Source organism: Alligator mississippiensis, chromosome 13, assembly GCF_030867095.1.
Source record: "Alligator mississippiensis isolate rAllMis1 chromosome 13, rAllMis1, whole genome shotgun sequence".
In the NCBI taxonomy this organism is placed as follows: domain Eukaryota; kingdom Metazoa; phylum Chordata; order Crocodylia; family Alligatoridae; genus Alligator; species Alligator mississippiensis.
In genome coordinates this window covers 11,462,959-11,484,234 of record NC_081836.1, presented here as the reverse complement: position 1 = coordinate 11,484,234, position 21,276 = coordinate 11,462,959, and the positions used below count along the sequence as shown (strand labels likewise).

Genomic DNA, 21,276 nt, shown 5'->3' with positions numbered 1-21,276 from the left:
CTTAACCTGGCCCTTGATATAAGTGCTTCCAGGGAAGCATTTCTGAGAGAGAGGGTATAAAGCAGCGTTCCATTATCGTGTTGGTACTCTACAATTCGGCTGCCTCTGCAGACAGCTCTCTCACTGAGTATGTGTACAAACACATGCTCACACATACATACATTGTCACTCCATTTTTTTCCTCCTATTCTGAAAAGCCAGAGCAGACAGTTCTCTTCTGAACCTACCAGAGCACCCAAATCAGCAATGTGACAGGGTGCGGCAATCTACCCAATAAGGATGACTACCACCACAGGCACAAAAATCACTGCTAAGGCCAATTATCCAGTTGCGCTTAAGCAGCTGGCCCAATACATCTTTGGATCCTATAAAAGGGAAGGCAGCTTCTGCTGGCCAACCAAGATGTCTTGTGGCCCGGGAAAAGGTGAGGGATCTGCACACAGAGAGAAAGGCAGTGGGATACAGCACATTGCCAACCTCACATTCTTATACATGCTATATATGAAAATAGAGTTGGTAGATGTTAATTATAGCAGCAATAAGACTGGTTGGTTATGAATCCTGTAAGGGCCAGAAGCTGTTTCCCTTCTCAGTCCTCAACAGTCTGTACTAGACTGGAAGCAGTAGCATAAAAAGTAACAAGGGGACAGGAAACTAAAGGATCACCCTGCACAATCTTGTGACTGCACTTGTGTCTGGCACAACATGCTCTCCAATACTAGCCCCCTTACCCAAACCCAAGGAATGAATTAAAGGAAAAAATAAGAGAGTTAAGGGCATCATTTACAAACAGCATTTGAAACGTGAGCTTTGCCAGCAAACCATTCACAGTCCAATTTTAAAAAACTCACTAAAAACCTAGTTGTTATTCTTCATTCCAACACCCTCTTCACACACACAAACATCTGTTTTCTCAGTGATGCTGTGGTCTCCAAAGTTAGTAGCTGCCATAGTCCACTGGTATTGGAAGCAAGGGGTTCTGACCTCACACCTTGCTATGTGGTCATAACCAAGGATCCTAGTATTCCAGGTTTAAAAATTGCAAATTCTGTGATTAAAAAAGCCTAAAATTTGTAATTAAAATGAAACTCCACTATACATACAGGTATCAATTGAACACAATGTTTTATTGATATATCTACAATTTGAAAGCAATTTGGAAGCCTACCAGTACCTCAATCACTCTAACAGAATAAATTCTAAGTACCTATAAATTTTGGTATTTGATTTTAGGATTTTTATCATGGAAAATCAGAGCTCCCCCCACCCCCTTAGCTCACCAGGACACAGGTCCAGGCCCCTCAATCCCCACCCCCAGCCCCCCAGCCCTGCCAGTGCCCCTCACTCCCCACCCACAGCCCCCACCCCACAGCCCTGCCAGAGGGGACCTTCAGCTGCCAGGGCTACGGGGCCAGGGACCCAAGCCTGCAGCCTCCTATCCCCCTCAGCAGTGCCCAAGCCCTGGCTGCTGCCCACAGGAGACAGTGGCTGTTGTGGCAGAGCATGGAGCCTGGCTTCTCCTCCCCTGCGGGCAGCATGGCCGGAATGGAGCCCATGAGGGGGGCGGAGGCAGGCTGCCCGCTGTGGGTTCAGGCTTCCTGCCCTGCTGCCCTCCCCCTGGGACCTCCGTGGCCCAGCAGGGCAGAGCGGAGCTGGACAGGGAAGCTCACTGCCTTCGCTGAAAGCTCCACGGCACCCTGGCGAGGCACCCCCTGCTCCCCCAGCAGCAGCGAAGGGCACAACTCTGTGCTGTCAACCTTGCTGCTGCTGGGCAGGCAGGGGGCACTTTGCCAGGGAGGTGCGGGGCTTGCAGCAGCCAGGAGCTTCCCCACCCAGCCCCACTCTGCCCTGCCACGCCAGATCCCACCCGCTGGTTTATGGAGGCCCTAGGTGGGCAGGGCAGCAGGGCTGGGAGCCCGAGCCTGCCGGGGGCACAAATCTGGGGGGCACGTGTCCCCCATACACCTCCAGAAGTGCATGCAGCAGCGGGCAGCCAGCCCCCTGGATGAGCTGCCTGCAGCTCCGTCCCACTCTCTACTGGGGCCCCGCAGTCACGAGCGCCAGCCCTGGGCCTAAGCCCCCATTGTTTGACTGGGCAGCATCCCCAGCCCCAGACCTGCCCAACTCACTCCCTCCATCCCTATGGGGGCCTCAATCCCCCCAGTCCTCTCCAGGCTTACCTGCAGGAGCTGCTCTCCAGGCTGCCTAGTGGCCATGTGCACGTGTGAGCACACATGAACGTGGCACCCCCTGCCTGGCCACCTTCTCCCGCTCCCCCCAGCCCCTTGCAGGCTGAAACTCTGCTAGCCTGCAAAGAGCTCTTTGCAAAAGTGGAAAATCCGCATGTTTTCCCATTAAAATGAACAATCCGCGTTTTTCTCAGTTAAAGGGGAAAATCCGTGTTTTTTTCCTGATTTTCGGTGGGAAACGGAAAACGTGGATCCCTGGTCATAACATGCATTTTTCTCCCAACAGCTCTGTAATTTTATTCTCCATAGCAATGGGGAGCAGGTCTCCAGTGAGAGATTGAGCACGTGTTTAACCAGAAAAATACAGCACCCAAAAATAGGCTGGATGGGTATTTCTACCACATAACCAACATACATGCTTGCTCTAGAGCAGTGGTCTCAACCTTTTTTGTACCAGGACCCATATGTAAACATCGATGGCTAGTCCCAACCCAGGAAATAGTTTAAGTAGAAACAGCCCCCAGGTCCTGCCGGTGCCCTTCACTCCTGACCCACTGCCCCCAGTACCACAGTGTGTGGGGCAGGGATACATGCGTGGGGTAGGGAGGTGCGGGACACGAGGGACCTAAGCAACCCCCTTGCAAGCTGGAACTCTGCCAGCCTGCAAGGGAAAACCCACTGTTCCCCACGTTTTTCTCCTTTAAAGGAGAATCCAGTTTTAAAGTTTGTTGGAGACCCTTTCATATATTCACTTTGGGTCGCAACCCATGGGTTGAGAAATGCTGCTCTAGAGGGCTCTGATTAAAAACGCAGCCTCAGTAATGGCATGCATACACTGGGAATCCTGCAGAGGAGGCAAGCGCCTCTTCTTCTGCCCTTTAATCAGCCAAAATAATTCATAGAAGCAGTATGGCCTAGTGGAGAGAGGCCTGGGATTCAGGCCCCCTGGGGTTATATGCCTGGTTCTGCCACTAGTATGTTGGATGACTCTGAGCAAGTCACTTCACCTCCCTATGCCTCAGTTTCCCCTGGTGTAAAAATGCAAAGAATGATACCTATTTCACTTGTGGCTGTTTGGGATCTACCAAGGAAAAGTGCCATTAAAGAGCTAGATATTATCATCATTACTTGTTTAAGGCATTTGCTCCCACTTTATTGACTCTCGTTGGAGCACCCATATAGCTCCATTCATACATCCAAAGAAGAGTCAATAAGAGCAGCTGGTTCAAGAACTGCATCTCTGCTCAGAGCCAGCATGTTTACTGGGACATGGGAAGCACAACCACCACTCTCTTAGAGCAAAAGCCACTTCGGTGGTGCAGACAGACACCACTTACCTTATACAGCTGATGGAAGCCAAAGGCAATCCCTGCCATAATGATAGCCAAAGCACTGTAGTCTCGCCATCTAGATCCCGGTGCACCTAATGGCCAAAAGCCAGAGAGAAGCATGGTCAGAACGTGCATGCAGAGAGACCTCTGGGTAGTCACTTTTGTCCCATGCAAACACCTACTCTGGAAAGGGAGGAAGAATAATGCCAACTTCTCTGTTTTAAGGCTGAGCAGAGTAACTCCAGAGACACGAAAGAGAGGAGAAAAATCACATCAGTAATCCACAGAGGTCTCTCAGTCCTGCTCAGCCTCTTCTTTGTGTGGAGCAGGCACCCAAACCTGTGCTGCACTGACCCTGGGCAAATCTCTGTACTGTTAGTATTAGCTGAGTCTAGTTTGTCAACCAAGTGCTTTCAAAGATCATCATTTCTGAAACTGGAGAAGGAAGAGGAGTTTCAAGGAACTGGTGGGAAAAAAGGGGACCCCTTCAACTCAGCTATGAATGCCAGGATGGACTATCAGGTTGAGGAGTTGAAGGTGCATGGACATGACCCCAGCCACTGCTCCCTTGAGTGCTAATGGCTATGGAAACTGGACTGTCTGAACCATGACAGAACAGTAGGCCACCTGGGATTGCCTTTTTCAAAAAGAAAAAACCCCATTTGGGACATTAAATGTGCTCATAACGGAGGAAAAGTGTTGCGCTGTCTCGTAGATCTATTCCTTACAGGCTTATCTGAGGATCCAGTGCTTTTCTCGGCTGAATTAAGAGCAGGAGCCAAGGTTCACCACACCTAGCAAAGCTAGAATATGCATTAGAGAGAGAAAGAAGAGTGGGGAAAAGCGTGAGGTGCTGAACACACCGTTCTGCACCAGAGCTTAAAGACTGAACAAAGCAAAGCAAAGATGCTGCCTTCTCTGTGGCAAGAAGCAGAAAACACCTGTAGTTTCCACCGGCTTCTCCCTTTCAGCTCCCGGAACGAGCTCGCTAAGAATCTTGTACTGCCCCCGGTTGTCATTAATAATAAAGAGGATGCAGAGCGATCTTTCCTAAAGTTCAGTGGCAGGATGTGGGCAAGCACTGAGGAGGTAGAGGCTGGCATGTGGCCTCTAAACAGACTGATCCAACTCAGCATGCAACCCACAACATTTAGGAAAAGCACTCCCCTCTCCAAACTGTCACACGGTGCTTCCAGGAGAAAGAGACTTCATTGGCAGGAACGACTGAAAACTTGCCTCCTTTCCATCTCAGTCATTCACTGCCCACTGAAACCGAATGAGTGGGGAACCAATGATATCTAAGGCTGAAAGCTTAGCTGTTACAGAGACTGTGACAATTTGCTATTTATCCATGTTCATGTCTCTAGATTTCAGGAGCCTTAAATACGATTATCTTCACTGTAACTCTGGGCTAGACTAAGGTACCAGGAAATCTGGTGTCATGCTTGGGACATTCAGGCACAGGAATCAGCAGCTCAGCTGGCATTTGAACCCCTGAGTTGCCAGTTCTCTGCTGAGACGATCCGAACACAAATATCCTTCCAATGTAGCTCACAGCAAACTCCCGATAAGAAAGGGTTAATTAATCTCACAGGCTCTGTGGCTCTCAATTGCGTCCTGCATAAGCCTTTGCCTAGATGCTCCCAAATCTCTCCCATCTGCTGTGACCTCTGAGCAGAATCAGGAGACACCTGTAGGTCCCTGTCAGCATTGCCCTTTCACCTCCCTCATCTCTCCCTTCGTTCCTGTAATGCTCACACTAAGAACATTTTATTGCCCCCTGGTTTTCATTATTAATGAAAAGGGACCAGAATGATCTTTCCTAAAGTTCAGAGAGTCTATAAAGACAAGAAGCTGAAATGCCATTTTACTCGTTTTAGAGATGTGTGAAACAATTCAGTCTTGTGGCAAAAAAAAAAAAGGGGGGGGAAGAAGTGGAAAGCAAAGGCAGGGAGTGACACAGCGAGGACTCTTCATTGACCACTTCAGCATTACAGGAAGGAGAAATATCATCGCTAATCTCAGCATCCCCTTTTCAGTTGCAATCTCTCTTTACTAGCCTATAATTTAAATCCAAGACCGCCACTTGGGACCCCAGTTTCTAAACACAGCTCTTCCTCTCCATGTCCTTGGATGCTGGCTCAGAGAGTTGAGTAAACCTTTATACCTCAGTTTCCCCATCTTTAAAACTGGAATTGCAATATAAAGGAGAGGAAAGATAACACGGTCCAGGTCTGCAAAAGGTATTTTAGTTCTGCACTCCCTTTGGAGGGCTGGTAACCAACAGGGACATAGTGAAGCTTCTGTACAAAGGGCTGTGGAAATGCATGTGGGGATGACCAGGTCAGTTTTTTACTGGACACACTGAAGCAGAAAGAAAAGGCAGAGACCTACACTTCCCAGGCTCTGAATTACAGTATACAAGGCATTACCAGCAAAGTTCAGTACTAATCCCAAAAGTGGCCTGCAGCTCGGGAGACTCCATACTCTGCCGGAAAGGTCCAGGACCATGTCATTCTGGATGCACTTGATCTCTGCTGATATCCTCCCACCAAGAGGTGACCAGGGTAAATAACAGTCACCCATACCCTGCTAAGCTGAACCACTGACACATTAAGAAGCCTGAACAACATTAGCTCATAGCAATACATCATTTCCCTCCCTTGGATCATTAGGTTTGGGGTCTCTCTAAGCTTATTCAATCACAAGTGCTAGCAGTGGCCATGGAACAAGTGCAATTAGCACTCCAGGAACAAATGCTAACTGTCTGCTCAGAGTCCACTTCAATGGAGGATCGGCCTGGACTGACATCAATGAATTAAGTCTCACTGAACCACAGGAAAATCTGTCAGATCAATACCCATACTTTACAAACTGAGAAACTGAGGCACAGAACGCTGGCTTCTTCTGGGACAAACAGCGAGTCTACGGCAGGCAGACTTGATAAGATAACCAGGAGTCACCACATCAAACTATCTGAGAACAAGGCCTCTTACTTTATAGAGTCCTGCCTTACGAAGTAAAGGGCAGGAGGAGAAAGAATATAGAGTTGGGAGAAGAGCAGTCACTGATTTTTTAGCAGGTGTAAAATCTACATGAACACCCATGAACGGAGGCCGTAAATACCCTGGAGAAGAACACAGACACAGACAACGCCTGGATGATAAGCGCACAGCTTTGCCCACCTAGCTCAAAACTCCCTGGAGTTTGCTTGTAATTAAGGGGGTGAGAAAGGTAAAAAAAATATATAAACCCAATTAATCATTTAAATATTTAAAGTCAGATTTTCGTCCTCACTCCTGGATTAGTATATTTCATAGCACCGAGTAGACAGCCCTGTTTTTTTACTGGGGGTTCATTTTAGAGCATGTTTAAACTAGTCAGATTGAGTGATGCTTCCAGCAACTAATCGCATGTCAAATAAAAGATATTTTATGTAATAAATTACCGCTACAAGTAATTCAAATGTCATTTATCAGTTTTATTATCAGTCAGGCAAAGTCTTGTTTCTCTATATTAATCAAAATCAAGCTTTTTTTTTTTTTTTTGAGCAGTTTTGACACCTCTTGGCAAAAGTACATAAGTGGAAGGAAAGAATTACCCCTAGAGTAGGGAGTAGAGGAGGAATGGGACAGGAGACTCCAAGCTCCAAGACAACGACTGGGAACTCAAGGAATTGCACTTCCCTCTCTGCCCCCTGAAAGTTACTGCAGTTTCTCTGAAGCCAAGCCAGGGGCAGGTTCTGCTGCTGGCAAGATATATGCTATTTATAAGGCTTACAAAGCTTTTATTTATTTTTTTTTTAATACTTATATCGCTAATAGCTCTCTCCAGCAAAATATCAGAATACCTTCTAATGCCAACACTCCTGGCACAATGTGCACAGCAGGAGGCATTTAAATAACGTAAATGCTTTTCTGAGTCTCTCTCCTTCAGAAAGGACTGAGTTATCAAGAGCACAGGAGAGGGAGCACAGTGTAATCTAGTTTGTAGGACTTAGTCTCAGCTCTCTGCTGAACGAGTTCTGTTCCATGGGTGCTTTTGAGCATCACGTATTAATATCACAGAAATAGCAGGCAGACAGACAGTATCCCAGATTATTTTTCTGTGCAAGACAGAGCTCACAGACTTTGCCAGAAATCAGAGGATTTAGCAAACTTATTACAGAAACAATTGGCCAGGGGTTAATTTGGATCTCTGCTTAAGTATCCCTCAACCCGTTAACCTCTAACAGATGAAGGAGCTGTAACAAATGAACCACCTTAAAGATGATTAGACCAAGTCTGCAGGGACACACAGCCCTAAAGTCAACTCTGATGGTGTCAGCTCTCCAGCAATTTCTCTGTTATATTTATATTATTTATATTAGTTCAGCATTTTGAATAGCACTTTGCAGGCTGATATGAACACGGATTCAGGCCTAACTGAATCTAACCAATAATGCTAACCAAAGACACGGGGAAAGGAATGGCAACAGCAGTGCGGTTAAAGGAAAAGGTCACGCATGTGCCTTGTTAATTTAACCACACTGAGAGGCTCAGTAGTTACAAGGATCTGCAAAGCATGGGGAAGGGGAAGAGGAAAGTTAAAGGTGCTGTCTAATCTCACCCCTGTGGTCGTCTCTGGCCTGCTCTGGGGTTGCCACGTGAAATTTTGTTTGCTTTACCAGGATAAATCCTCTGTGCAATAATCACCATCCCCAAGCATTCAATAAAACATCAGTTGGGTCTCCCAGATCATGACATTGGCTTAAATATGGTTTTAAAAAAACTAACTGATCTTGCTTTTCCTTTGCCTTTGGGTACTGAGGGATCAGGCCTTCAAGCTTTTCTGTGCAATTAGATGGGCTAAAATGTTATGTTTTTGAAAAGGAAAGATTTTTACCCAATCACAAGGATCACAGAACTGAGGCTATGAGAAATCCTTATGTAGCAAAACTGTAAAGGGCTGTCATTGATGCCAGTACTTGCATTTTTACCTTGTGTGACCTTTTGGGGCTTAAGTGGTTCTGATAGGAAACCAGGAGAACCAACACTGTTTTTACACCAGATCCTGAAAGAAGCTGGCTATGCTACATTTGGGAACTGCTGTGATTAAGAGGGCACTAACACAAGATGGACAGCTTTTAGATTTTAGGCTATTTCCTGTAAAATGCAGCAGCTAGGTATTAGCTCAGGACACAACAGTCAGAGCTGGATTTCATTAACTGCACCAAAACAGTCAATGGTGTTGGGATTCAGGATCCTGGTGTAGCCCATTCACGAAAGAAATCAAGGTTTTCATTTCAGATCTTTCTCTTGCCACCCCAAAATGAAGGCTTTTTACAAGAGCAAGAGCCTGTTTAGGACCATCTCTGGCAAAATTATGCCATAAATGAATCATCTCATGTAGACCTTCCTGTGGGTCAGAGGAACTGAACTAGAATTTCTCTACTGTGTTTAAACAGCATAGTGCCTAGCATGGGAGCTAAATAAAGCACCAGATGCAGTGCGAGCAACAGAAACTCTACATTTGTCTAATAATAACCACAAAACTTAGCATTTATGTGGTTCGTTTTTCATCCAAAATTCTGACAACACATTACAAATGAGGGTAAGTAATATTAACCCCATTTCACTGACACAGACCCTGAAACCCAGACTGGTTAAATCACATGGCCAAGTTCACACAGTTTTAAGTTGGTGGCAGAGAGCTACAACGGTCAAGTCAATCTACAGATCTCCCAGTTCTGTTCCCTACCTACTAGACCACAGAGAAAATGTGTTGAGATAGTCGGATGATGTAGCCTGCAATGAAAGGGAGCATCAACATCCTCTAATGCAACAACACTATGTACTAGGACTCACTGAATTTGTGGGAGCAATATCAAGCCCTATCTTAGCATTTGGCAGGTAAGTAAAGTGCTTTTCAAACTGCCAGCCACACATCTGAGCTAAACAGCTCCTTGTGATGGATTTTTAATGGTGTGTAGTTCCATTTTTATTATATGGAGCTCAGATACTTTTTTGCTAGGTTTGTTTTAAAATGCAAATGGATATGTAAATTTTTAAGTCTACACAGATTCTGCTCGACCTTAAGATACTGTGCATGTATTTTCTTTTCTTTTTTTTATACACAGCCACTCCTACATACGTATACAACATTTCTGCAGCCCATCTTTAAAATGGGGTGAGCCTATGGTCAAATAACATGATGCAAGGTGTGCCTGAAGATAAATTAGCACCATTGTTAATTGTTCACTCTTACTTGTAAACCAATAACACCTAGAGCCTGTTATGATCAGGCCCCAATTGTGCTAGACCTAGATCACCACACAGGCAGACAAAGTCTGTGCCCTAAAGAGCTTATAATGTAATTTGCCCTCTGTGCTACAATTCTTTATGCTCCCGTGCTAAACAACCACTAAAGCCATCAACAACAATCAGTAGCTTAAGGGAGGTGAATCTCCTAATTAAGGTGCAGCAGAATTATACTCAGTACATTTGTGGATACTTCGTGATGGACTCCCATACGTAGGCAGTTGCCAAATAAAGGTGATCTCATGTACAAGTCCCATTGTTATAACAATAAATAACAGTAACTTTGCACTTTTATAGCACCTTCTATCCAAGAACCTCATAGCACTATGTAAATATTAATGAAAGATTCATAAATCAAACCAAGTATTGTTAATTTTTAGAGGGGAAAGACTGAGGCCTACAAAAGATAAGAAACTTGTCTATGTTTATACATAAGTCAGTGGCAGAGTCAGGAACAGAACCCAGATTTTTCTGGGTCATGCTTCCTAAATTTAAAGCAGGGGCGGGCAATTATTTCGGGCGGAGGGCCGCTTACTGAGTTCTGGCTAGCCCTTGAGGGTCGCATGATAGGCAGCCAGGGGCAGATAAATATTAATTTTCTAAATTTTTTAGGGGCCCTGCAGGCCAGACAGGATAGCCTGGTGGGCCGCATCCAGCCCGCGGGCCACATTTTGCCCACCCCTGATTTAAAGGCTATCATAGACTCATTTACTGTGTTAGAGTGTGAATGACTGCAGCTTGTACCCCCAGTTGCCTTGCGTCACACTCTTGAGTTGGTTTCTGCTGCATACGTCTGTCATGTGCATCAAGAATTTAAAAGTGTATTTAAAATAACACTGGGTTTGTGGTTCTGACAAGCGGGGGCATTTGCAGGGGACCACCAGGGCAGACTCTGCTGATTTCTGGGGTCCAGCACTAAAATCTAAAATCATTAAAAAAGCACACGGGACAAAAAAAAATTGTACAAAATGAGAGTATCAAGTACTTTCAAGAGGCTACTTACTGTACGGCACAAGGTGAGGGGGCTGAGTTGGCACCAGCTGCGTGGAAGGACCTGGGGACTGTGGTTCATCAGCGACAGTGCCCGACTGTTGGAAAGCCAGGTCAATCTCTTCATCTGTCAGTCCTGGGGGAGAGGAGGAAAGGAGATAAGTTTAGTACCTTTACTCACTTGACGCACTCATAATTAAATCTTTAAGCCAAGCAGAACCCTTTCAAGCTGCAGAAAGATTTTGATGGTGACTTGTGTAGCATTGCCTCCCCAATTTTGGATTCACTGAAATCTCTCCCCCTCTCTCTGCTGCAATTTAACCTTAAGCGACAGAATATTAGCCTCAACGCTGCTTCCAAATGTGGCTCATTCAATTTCCTTAATTTATCCTTGAGTTTATTGCTGCTTTTGAAGTAGCTTTCTATTGCAATTCTCCATTCTTCCCCCGAAAAAAAGATACCATCAACTGCAAATGTGGCTCATTTTAATCTGTAATGGTGTAAAAAAAAAAAAGAGGGGAAAAAACTAACAATAATGCATGAAAACAGACAGGGAAACAAAAAACTAATTATTGGGTTAGACGACTAATTAGTCTAGATCGTTTCCGAAGACGGGAATAATTTGCTTTATTTTATGACAAATGCAGAAATAAAAAGAAAAAATCAGGACTGACTCTGATTAGTATGAATGGGACACAGAATGCAGGCAGGAAATAAAACTATAACAAAACAGATCAAAACAAAGCCAAGACCAAACTTTCAGATTAGCATTGCCCCAGCCTATTGCAGCCTGATTAGACTGCCCGAGGCTAGCCTGGTTTTTATTTTGCACATGGCAGTAGCCCCACACGTGGTACATGTTGATGTAGTCTCTGCTGCCACTGGGAAATGCCAGGGTGCCCATCTGTAAGCAGTCACAACATATGGTGAGGATTTGGCCAATGCGGGGTAGGGGGAGGGGGAAGAAAAGCGGCTGAAAGATCCATGATGACCAGCATCTGTGAAGGAGGAAATACAGCTGGATTTTTTTATTTATTTTTTAACAGAAGGAAAAGTGCTCTAGGAAAAGAAAGTGGCATGAGGAAAGAGACCATGCCATGAGTCTGAAAAGTTATTCATCACTTGTACCTTGCCACCTAGCATACATGGAAACAGGTAAAAAGCCAAGGTCCTTGCCCTGAGGAATTTCCAGAGTAGTCCAAGTGGCCCCACTGTATACAGAGTGCATACGAGAGAAGGAAGTGAGGAGATGAAAGCAGCATAGTTTGCAAAAGAAGCGTGTGTTAAGGAAATGGATTTGGAAGAGAAGAAAGAGGCCACTCAACCCTTGGAAAGCCGTTTCAAGCTTAAGGCGTAGCATGGAAGATGGTGTAAAGCTCAGAATGGGGAGAAAAGATGGCAGGAGCACTTTCTCTCCAACACTACTCAAGATAAATGGAGTTCAGCTGCATGGCCATTCTCGGTACTGTTGGTAGATGGAATTCATGAACTTTATCCCCTTTACAATACAGTGCTCCTTAACATCATAGTGAGATGTAATACAGAACAAAGCCTGCTTAGAGGAGTTTATCCAGGATCTGAAATTTGACTGCACGCTATGAGTCTGATAGAGTAATCCATAATACAAGCAACACTGCCAGGAATAGATGTCAAGGCTTATAACACATAGCAGTGACCATGCCTGTCTTTTAGAGGGCTTTATAATTATGAGCTGATCTTCCCAGAACTCCTTTAAGTTAAGTATTGTTATCCCCATTTTAAAAAGGGGATACTCATACCCAGAAAGGTTAAGTGACCCATTTCAGATCAGAGATGGCTGTCAATGTCACAGATAGGATTTTAAATCTGAAGTTCTGGGCTTCACTCTTGGGTACAACCAACCTACCTAAAAACAATCGTCTTGCATTTGATGCGGGCCTCAAATAGCAAAGATACAGACAGACCAGCAACCAAGAGGGGACAGCGATAAGAGACACACAGACACATTCACTCAGGCTGTTGTTTTAAAGCCCCAGTAGCAACATTTATGGTATCTGAGCCCTGTTAGACAGCAAAATCCTAATAAGAAAGGAACTGTTTTAACCGATTCATAATTATCCAATAGAGGGGAGAGCATAAGCAGATGCTGGCATTATAGATCACTAGCAACCATGGAATTTTATAAGTCTGGAGCCAGACACACAAGGCTATATTAGCTGCTGACTGCAAATGCAGCTCTCTAAAAAGGGGCATTTTGTTCTGTTTCCATGCAAAGATAGCAGATGTGATAACATTTAACACTGAGGAACGTACAGTAAGTTATGGAGGATGCTTTGTCCTTGAGATCTTCAGGCTATGCAAAGAACAGGAAATAATGCTCATTGTTTCCCATTCCTACTACCCCCTCAATTCTCATCCTGTTTAGGAAAAAAAAAGTTTTATAGATAAAATTTACTTCTTGCATTATTCTGGTCATGCCCACTAGCAAGACTCAAGTGTCACTGTTTCCATTACAGAATCCTGCTTTAACAGGGAAGAGAAAGTGCATGTGAATGGTAATGAGATATGAAAGCTTTCAGATTTAGTTTGCCGATTTGAATCCTGCACAAGTTTGGAGTGAGTAAAAGCTGCTACCATCCAATGGCCATTTTGTGGCCTCTGTGCAGCGGTCTCATTCACATTACTAATAGCATCTCAGAAAACATTACTACATCTGGCTTCATTGTTAATAATGAAAGGACAAGACTGAAATAAGTACAGGGACTGGATACGTCCCTATCTGTCCATCTCCAAATATGATGTTTATGAAGACCTATCACCTCAGTCTCTAACCACCAAGAAAAGATCTACTGAAGGTCAGAGTTAAAGGCCAGAGAAAGAAAAAGCCAGCATTTCAGCTCACCGTTTCTGGATTCAGAGAAAATGTCTATCTCCAGGGCTGTCACTTTGGCACTTTTCATGAATGCTAGCAAAAATTTATTAGGTATTTTAAGGAGTCTATTTTCAGGACTTTAACACTTAGCCATGAAAGTTTTTCTTCTCACACGCTCACAGCAGGAGCAACTTTTCCGAGCCCGGGAAACTTTGTTTTCCAAAACTCAGGAATGCAGAAAACTATAGCGTTTTCAAAGAAACTGAAAACGCTGGGATCAAACCAGTGATCCTATCTGGCCTAGTATCTTGTCTTGATGTAACCATACTGGCTTGCCTACTGAATATTAAACAAAATCAGAAATAGGTACCAATATCAAAAGTCATCTAACTTCACTCACCCATATGAATTCTGGTTTGCCTACACAAAAAGGAAACCTAGGCATCTTGGTACCACCCTAAGTTAATATGTGTGTAGAGCAGATTGGGACATTTTAAGTGCTTAAAAAAGGAAAAGTGATGATGAGAGCAACACTCCGTCATTATGCCCATCAGGGATTCACAACAGAAGAATACTCCCACCATTTGGCCCTTCTTGGATGTACACTGGCTTATGGACATCAAAACTCATTCTGAGCTCTGGGGTACGCCACTTCTGTCCAGCACCAGCACCCAGAATCGATAGCTCTTTCAACCCAGTGAGATCTGTAAAGTATCCACAGGCTTTCTTACTGCCCTTATCCAGTACAAAGCTGGTTACCCAAACAGAATATGCCATCTCTCTTGGGTGCATAAATGGTGCCACAAAAACTAAAGCCTTGCACTGAATATGATTGTCTCTGGGAACAAGTGCGTCAATAGCATCACATCAGTGTAACAGAACATCCCCCGCAACCCTCGCCTCCCCCATGGTATGAAAGACAAACATTTTAGATCTTCTGGAGTCGGAGAGAGAGCAAGACCATGCAGAATGCAAAAGGTTAAAAGGAACAATAAAGGAAACTGCCAATTGTAAGTGAATTATATTTGGCTTTGAAAGCTGAGCCACGGCTATATTATAAAAGGCATCTCTTTGCGTTGTTTACCATCACCCTGACTAATGCAGACCTTTTTTTTTGTTTTAAATAATCTCATGCAAATTAGACACACACTTCCTTCCAGTTGATTGCTATCTGCAAGGAATAATCTAACCGCAGAGGGTACCGAGCAAGGACTGAGCGGAGGAGAAGGATGCGAGGAAACTGTCTTCACAGCCCTACAGAATGCAAACCTCCTCCCCTCCCCCATCCGCCTATCTTGTTCCTCCAGAGAGCCGCTGCTTTTTGCAAGAATTAGTCGTAATTTTCATAAAACGTTAAATTTTTCTTTTTAGGTTGGAGGGCGTTAATTTACATTATCCAGCACCCAACAATATTTTGCATTCAGGTGTTCTCAGCACCGCTCGTTCAGGAACTTCACTCCTGCCATTCCCTATTTTCGGGAGTCATTCAGCCACACATTTAGACAATAAAACAGGCCACGCTCTAAGTCTGCACTTGGGATACCTACTTGGAAACTTGGTTGTTTGGGACTTTTAAAACTAAATTATCTATGTGATTTTATAACATCCATTGTCATGGACTCTGAGCATCTTCAATACATCAAAGCCCGTTTTCTTACAATACCTTTGTCCCCATTTTCTAGATGGGCAGGTAAGGCACCGAGGTAAGCTACTTGCCCCAAGATGACACAGTGAATCTGCAGCAGATCTGGGGGTTTAAACCCAGATATTCTGAGTTTCAAATAAGCAGATAAAGCACTAGGAAAACGTACTATAAAGAAGCAACCCCGCATCAGCTGAGAGATTGACTGGACGAGTTAATGAGTTATTTCCAACTCTCACACATGTTCCTTGTAGGGCATCATATGCAGTCCCCATCCAGTATAGCTATCTTTCTTTTTATTATGTTTCCCAGTGTTTTATCTAGTCCGATAACTGAGGTAGCAGGTTCATTAATACCTGAAGAAAGGGTTAGGTTTGGGGAGAAAAATTCTCACTAGGAAAAGGAAAATATGTTGTCTCCTTAAGGGGAAAAAAAATTAAACTCTTTCCTGGATTCTCCAAACCAGCCTTTTACCACTCTGTCTGCTAGATGGCCCCGGGGCTATTGTCACACCCGAGGCAAACAGAGCCAAACCAGAGACAAGCAGGATTTTCTTTTTCTCATGATTTCTGTTAAAATGCAAACAAACCCAAACGGGCGGACTTTGTTCAGCTGAACAACGAACTACCTGTCTGCATGAAGTCTCTATCAGACCCCACATCACTGAAAGGAAAATCTGCTGGCAGCAATCCTGAAACGACATTACAGTCCTGTTCCTGAAAGCCACGGAGCCAACCGTTTTCTTAAGGACATGGTCACATTTTAAAAGAATCGCCATAAAAACATCCTGGGATCGGCTAAAGATTAACGATCCCACCTGTTCAGTCAGTTCTATACGCCGCTAGCTGGTTCTTTACCCCGGGTGCTTGTCTTATTGTTCATTAACACTCTTGTACTTCCAAAAAGTTCACGTAGTTTAATACATTTCATGGGGAGCTCCTGATCCTTATCCTTCCACCTGCCCTTGTTAAAGAGGCAGCATAAGTTCAATTTCAACTTAAGGTTTTACCAAAATCTAAGGTCAACAGAAACAGCCAGCTGATTTTTTTATTTTTTTTTTTGCCTTCGTTTGAATGAAGATACTTGACTTGGATTTAGACATCCCCCGCTGCACTCGTAACCCCGTCATTGTACAAGTGCCTGGGAACGTGAATGTCAAAGTGAATAAGCTGACCGGTCTCCTTTCTTCGTCAAATACAAAAAATGCAAAAAGCAAGGCAATTTTAAGAAAAACTGAGAGCGCTTTGAATTCTCACAGCTTTAATCATCCAATTAACAGCATTCAAGGTGCTGTTAATTACACCGCTATGAACTTTTAACAATATATATTTCATATCCATTTTTAATCTGTCTGTGTCCCTTTGATTCTTGGCTTATCCTACACAAAACTAAAAAAGAGAAAATCTGACTGGCAACACAGTGATAAATATTACATTGGGCCATCGGGGGGGGGGGGGGGGGGTTAAAAATAAAAGTATTTTGACATTAAGAAAAAAAAAGCAACCCCAAACTGGCAGCAGTTTCTCTTCCTGGTCAGGCTCTTGGAGTCTATAATAAAATGAAGTGTAATGGAGGAGAGGAGGGCAATGTCAGAGGGTGAGGGTTTGGGAGAGAGGTTGTTAAGTATCTCCCTCTCCTCAGCTGTGTTTACTCCATTTGCAGGCCCCCCCCGGGTGATTGATTAGAGGGACAAAAGGAAAGTGAACAGGCAGTTGCTCCTCTCCCCAAACCCCAGAGGAGGGGGCTGACCCCCACCCCCAGCAGCTGAAAGCTCCAAACTCTCCTTAAAGTGCTTGAAATTAAAAGGACAGAACCAGAGGCTCAGCAGGGGAAAGAAGAAAAAAGTAAAAGGGGGGAATTTTTTTTTATTTATTTTATTATTAACATTTTGTTGGAACAGTGGAGTGCAATAAGGACTCTCAGAGCCGTTAAAAGTCGTCGGGTGACCTGCAGACCCCTATTTCCCAGAGCCTTGTATAAAATTGAATTTTTTAAACATAAATTACACGTAATGACGACACTGTAAAAACTAACAGTAATGGAAAGCTGTGCTGTATTTCATTAGCCTGTATTATTCCGTGCCACCTGATCCAGCCGGGCCTTGTTTATGAGTTAGTGTGTTAGCAGATGCCGATGGAAGCATTTGCTTCGACCTTGCTCTTCTCATTGGGGCATGAAATTACGACGGCAGCACCTTGATATTACAGCCATAAATACAGTAAACTGCAAATTTAAGCCAACGGCTCCTATTGTCTCCGAACATAAAGCTGATCGGTATTTATTTAAAAGGAGAACGAAAAAAAATATTATATATCACCTTGTTTATGGGTCCAGTCCCCCCCCTTCCCCTAATCTGCCTTATTCACTTGGTTAAATACTAAACAAACAAACTAAATCCTCCCTATTTTCTACTGATTAAATATTCTCATGAAATGAGTATTGTCTTCAGAAAACTGGATCAAAGTATTTTCGCCCTGAATAGGAAAGGGCAGGCTTCTTGTTTAACGTGTCTTTAAACGGAAAACCAGGAACAAGTACCGCAACTTTTCTTGTTTTCTAAATGTGAGGAGTTCAAAATACACAAGGAAAAAGTTGTTCCTGGTCATGAAAAGTGCATGCGTGTGTGTCTCTGTGTGTGCATGCATGCACGTGGGTGTGCACATGCGTGTGTGTGTAAGAGAGAAGGGACTATCTTTTTCTCCAGTTATTTTCTATCTTAAATGATGTGTCCCTTGTAAATACTATTTCAAAAGCTTCAGGAAAAATTGCAATAAAATTTAGAAAATAAAGAAAAAACATTGAAGGAAAGAGTGGAAAAGGGAATGCACAAGAGCATGGAAGATTTCCCTGTGAAGGAGAACCTTGGGCATCTTTCTCACCTTGGGTATTTTGGGTAAATACCTACCATATATGGGGAACACACCCACAAAAATATATTAGAGGAAAAATAAAACACAAAGACAAAAGGACACTGGGATATTACACAGCATCTCCCAGCATAAATCACTGCATTATAAGCTGGTGCAAAATGTATTTCACTGGTGGTTTCAAAGCAGAGAAGACACAGTTTCACCTGTTATAGGAGAGGTCAGGTCTTCCTCTTCTAATGCAAGGAGAGTTCTCCAGTCCTGGGAAGTACGTTATCTCTGCCACACAGGAAAAAAGGGAGGGATGGTTCAGGCACAGCTTCCAGTACTAAATTAGATACTTTGCAGGGCAATGCATTAGAAAGAGGGGGAAGAGAACAATCCTGTACCGGGGCAGAAGAAGTAAATGGACGATGTGATGTAATCTTTTCCATTTCAAAATTGCTAAAGGCAGCAATAGCAGCAGGATTTGGACCTCTGAATTCCTGAGCAAATACCTTCTATCTAGCAGAATGCCCACTTTGACCATCAGAGCTTTTGCTCCAAACAAGGTTTCGGTTACAAAGAGGATAGCCAGCAGTGTAACAGTCTGAGCCAAACGAAGTAGAACCGTAAGTTCTCATAGTCTTTAGTTAGAGAATCCATAGACAGACCTGTCTTTTGGTCAGTTCTTCCTATGGAGGCACATGCCTAAGAAACGTACAGAACTGCTCTAGGGAATTGTATGACCAACAAACAAGACACAAGCAAGCTACCACTCTACAGAACATAAATTGAGATCTCTCTTTCTAGAAATAGGAAGAATTGCAATCGTCATCTCCAGTACCTATTTTTAGGTCTCTCGCCTGCAGCTGTTCATTTTTATCATAATAAATTTAGAGAAACATTATCTGATAGAAGATCGTTGTGGGGTACTAAAGGGGCAGACGACAATGCTTGTTCAGTACACAGGTTTCATCTAACATAAAAAGCACGACATATGGGGCTGAACTGGAAGACAAACTCATTGCAAACAACTATGAGGAGGCACAGGGTTCTCTCTGTTGTATAACTCACTCAGAAAGCACATGGCTTGAGACTGTTACGTGCGGGACCAAATGCCTCTATACATCAGAGGCCATGGGGATTAGGGAGCCCATGGTAAGAAGTTAATTCAACAGTACAGTTATTTACCGTGAATCAGACATGGCCAACAGATATTTGTTTTAGGGAAGCACGTACAAAACGCTACCCTTAGGAAACTCAGGTCACAAATGAGGTAGGTGCTAATCATGTAATTGTAATGTTGTGGTTGACACCTGTTTGAAAACACCACATCCCAGACTGGTATCAGTGAGCATTTGCTGCACGTCATGGAGAGCTGGCAGGTCCCAGGCTAGTGGCTACTGTTGTGTGTTACATGATTAGGGCCTATAGGCCCCAGCAGAAATCAGGCCCCAGTTTGCTAGGTGTTTTACAGGCAGAGTAAAAGATAGCCTTTGTTCCAAGGATCCTACAGTCTAAATAGATAAAACAGACTGAGAAGAGAAATTAACTGCCCCAGTTCACACACCAGATCAAAGGCAGCACTGGGAACAGCAGCTTTTACTCATGGGTCCCCTTTGCCCAAAACTCGGCTCACCAGCCCATACTATTCCTTGTTTCCAAGCTGTTATTACAAAAATCAAAAGGGTTGAGGGGTCTGTAAAACTTGCTGCAAGGAAAGGAAGCCAGCCTAGCTGAACTTCATTACAGCTAAAATAAAAGCAGGCAGAGAAAGCAGCAGAATGTGCTCTTGGATAGATCTTACATTGCAGCTTCCAGCCAAAGTTGGGAGAAAGGTAGAGACTGGGAGCCAGGCCACATGTGCCTTGGAAGTTGGGGGGGAGAAGAGGAGCACAGGTACCTGGGAAGCACCTATGAGAAACAGGAGGGAGTGGTATGTAAGAACCAGGTAGCACAGTCATATAGCAGGGAGCAGTACGGCACAGATGGAGAAGGGAGGGGAGCTGGCATCAGATCGGCATGTGCATGAAAGGAGCAGCACAAAAAGAAGATGCCCTCTGTTTGTGGTACCCACCTGCACTGTCATCTTATAGTACAGTCTGTGGAGCTCTCTGGGCAGGGACTGTCCTTCTGCCACACTCCTGGACAGCACATGGCAAAACGGAGCCCCAAACCATTACTGGGGCTCTTCTACACTACTGTAATACAAATAAGATCACTGGGCATGTCTACACGTTCATTAACGCACCCTAGTGACTGCGCATTAAGTTTAGTATTTGGTTAACCAAGTACTAATTCAATGTGCAGTAACTCATGCTACTAAGCAGTAGCCCTGATGCACAGGGTTTGTTTTTTTTTAATGTTTGCTTTGCAGTATCTGAATAACACGGTGCAGGAGCATATTAGCACAGTTTTTGACCAGCATGCTATTGCGTCGTGTAATTTGGCTATTGTGCAGTAAGCATCTCATGTAGACGCGACCACTATATGAGAGGAGGAAATTAAATAAAGAGCAAAAGGAGATAGTGATCCTACTTTCTTTTACAGGGACAAAAGCTAAATGCTTTAAACACAGTTAAATTACAGCAATATTTGCCTAATGCTGCCTTTCCATGTAAGCAATTGCTATCCTGGTCACAGTGTTGGAAATGGGATTGGAAGGTTGTCTGTGAAATCATCATTCTGCTCAATTGGGGATCATGCCAGGAAATCCTTGTGCCAATCCATTACTCCTGCAGTGGCTGTGGTCTCCACAGCCCCAAAATAAACCAGCTGTGTTGTTAAAGGGGCCCAAGATAAAAAGTCCCCAACAGGAACCAAAAAGGCCCCAAACCCTTCATGCTTTAGAAACATCTCCTCACTGTGAAAAAAGTCTGTTCCTTCAGTAACCGGTCAAGTTATTTAGTAGAAGAACTTGATCAGGATGAGACTGATCTCTGCCTGCTCTTCAAGCGCAAAGAGTATTTTTCAGGGACTGAAAGAAAAAAAAACCTTGCGGTTTCCTGAAATTCAGTTGAAATAAGACACTGACAATTGTGGAGGGGCTTCTTTTTTTCTTTATCTTTAGTATTAAACTATTAAACCACATTTCCAAATTGAAGGAGCTGACTGGCACTGAACAA

At 44.0% G+C, this 21,276-nt stretch overlaps 1 protein-coding gene across 1 annotated transcript in view; it reads right to left on the bottom strand.

Annotated features, from left to right (window-relative positions):
- Nucleotides 1-21,276, bottom strand: part of PEX14 (peroxisomal biogenesis factor 14) — an 88,682-nt gene that overhangs the window by 9,224 nt on the left and 58,182 nt on the right. Inside the window, exons 4-5 of the mRNA XM_014610404.3 lie at nucleotides 10,823-10,945; nucleotides 3,527-3,612 (exon numbers count right to left, since the gene is read on the bottom strand). Coding sequence (XP_014465890.1) covers nucleotides 3,527-3,612; nucleotides 10,823-10,945 — 209 coding nt within the window. The remainder of the gene's footprint in view (nucleotides 1-3,526; nucleotides 3,613-10,822; nucleotides 10,946-21,276) is intronic.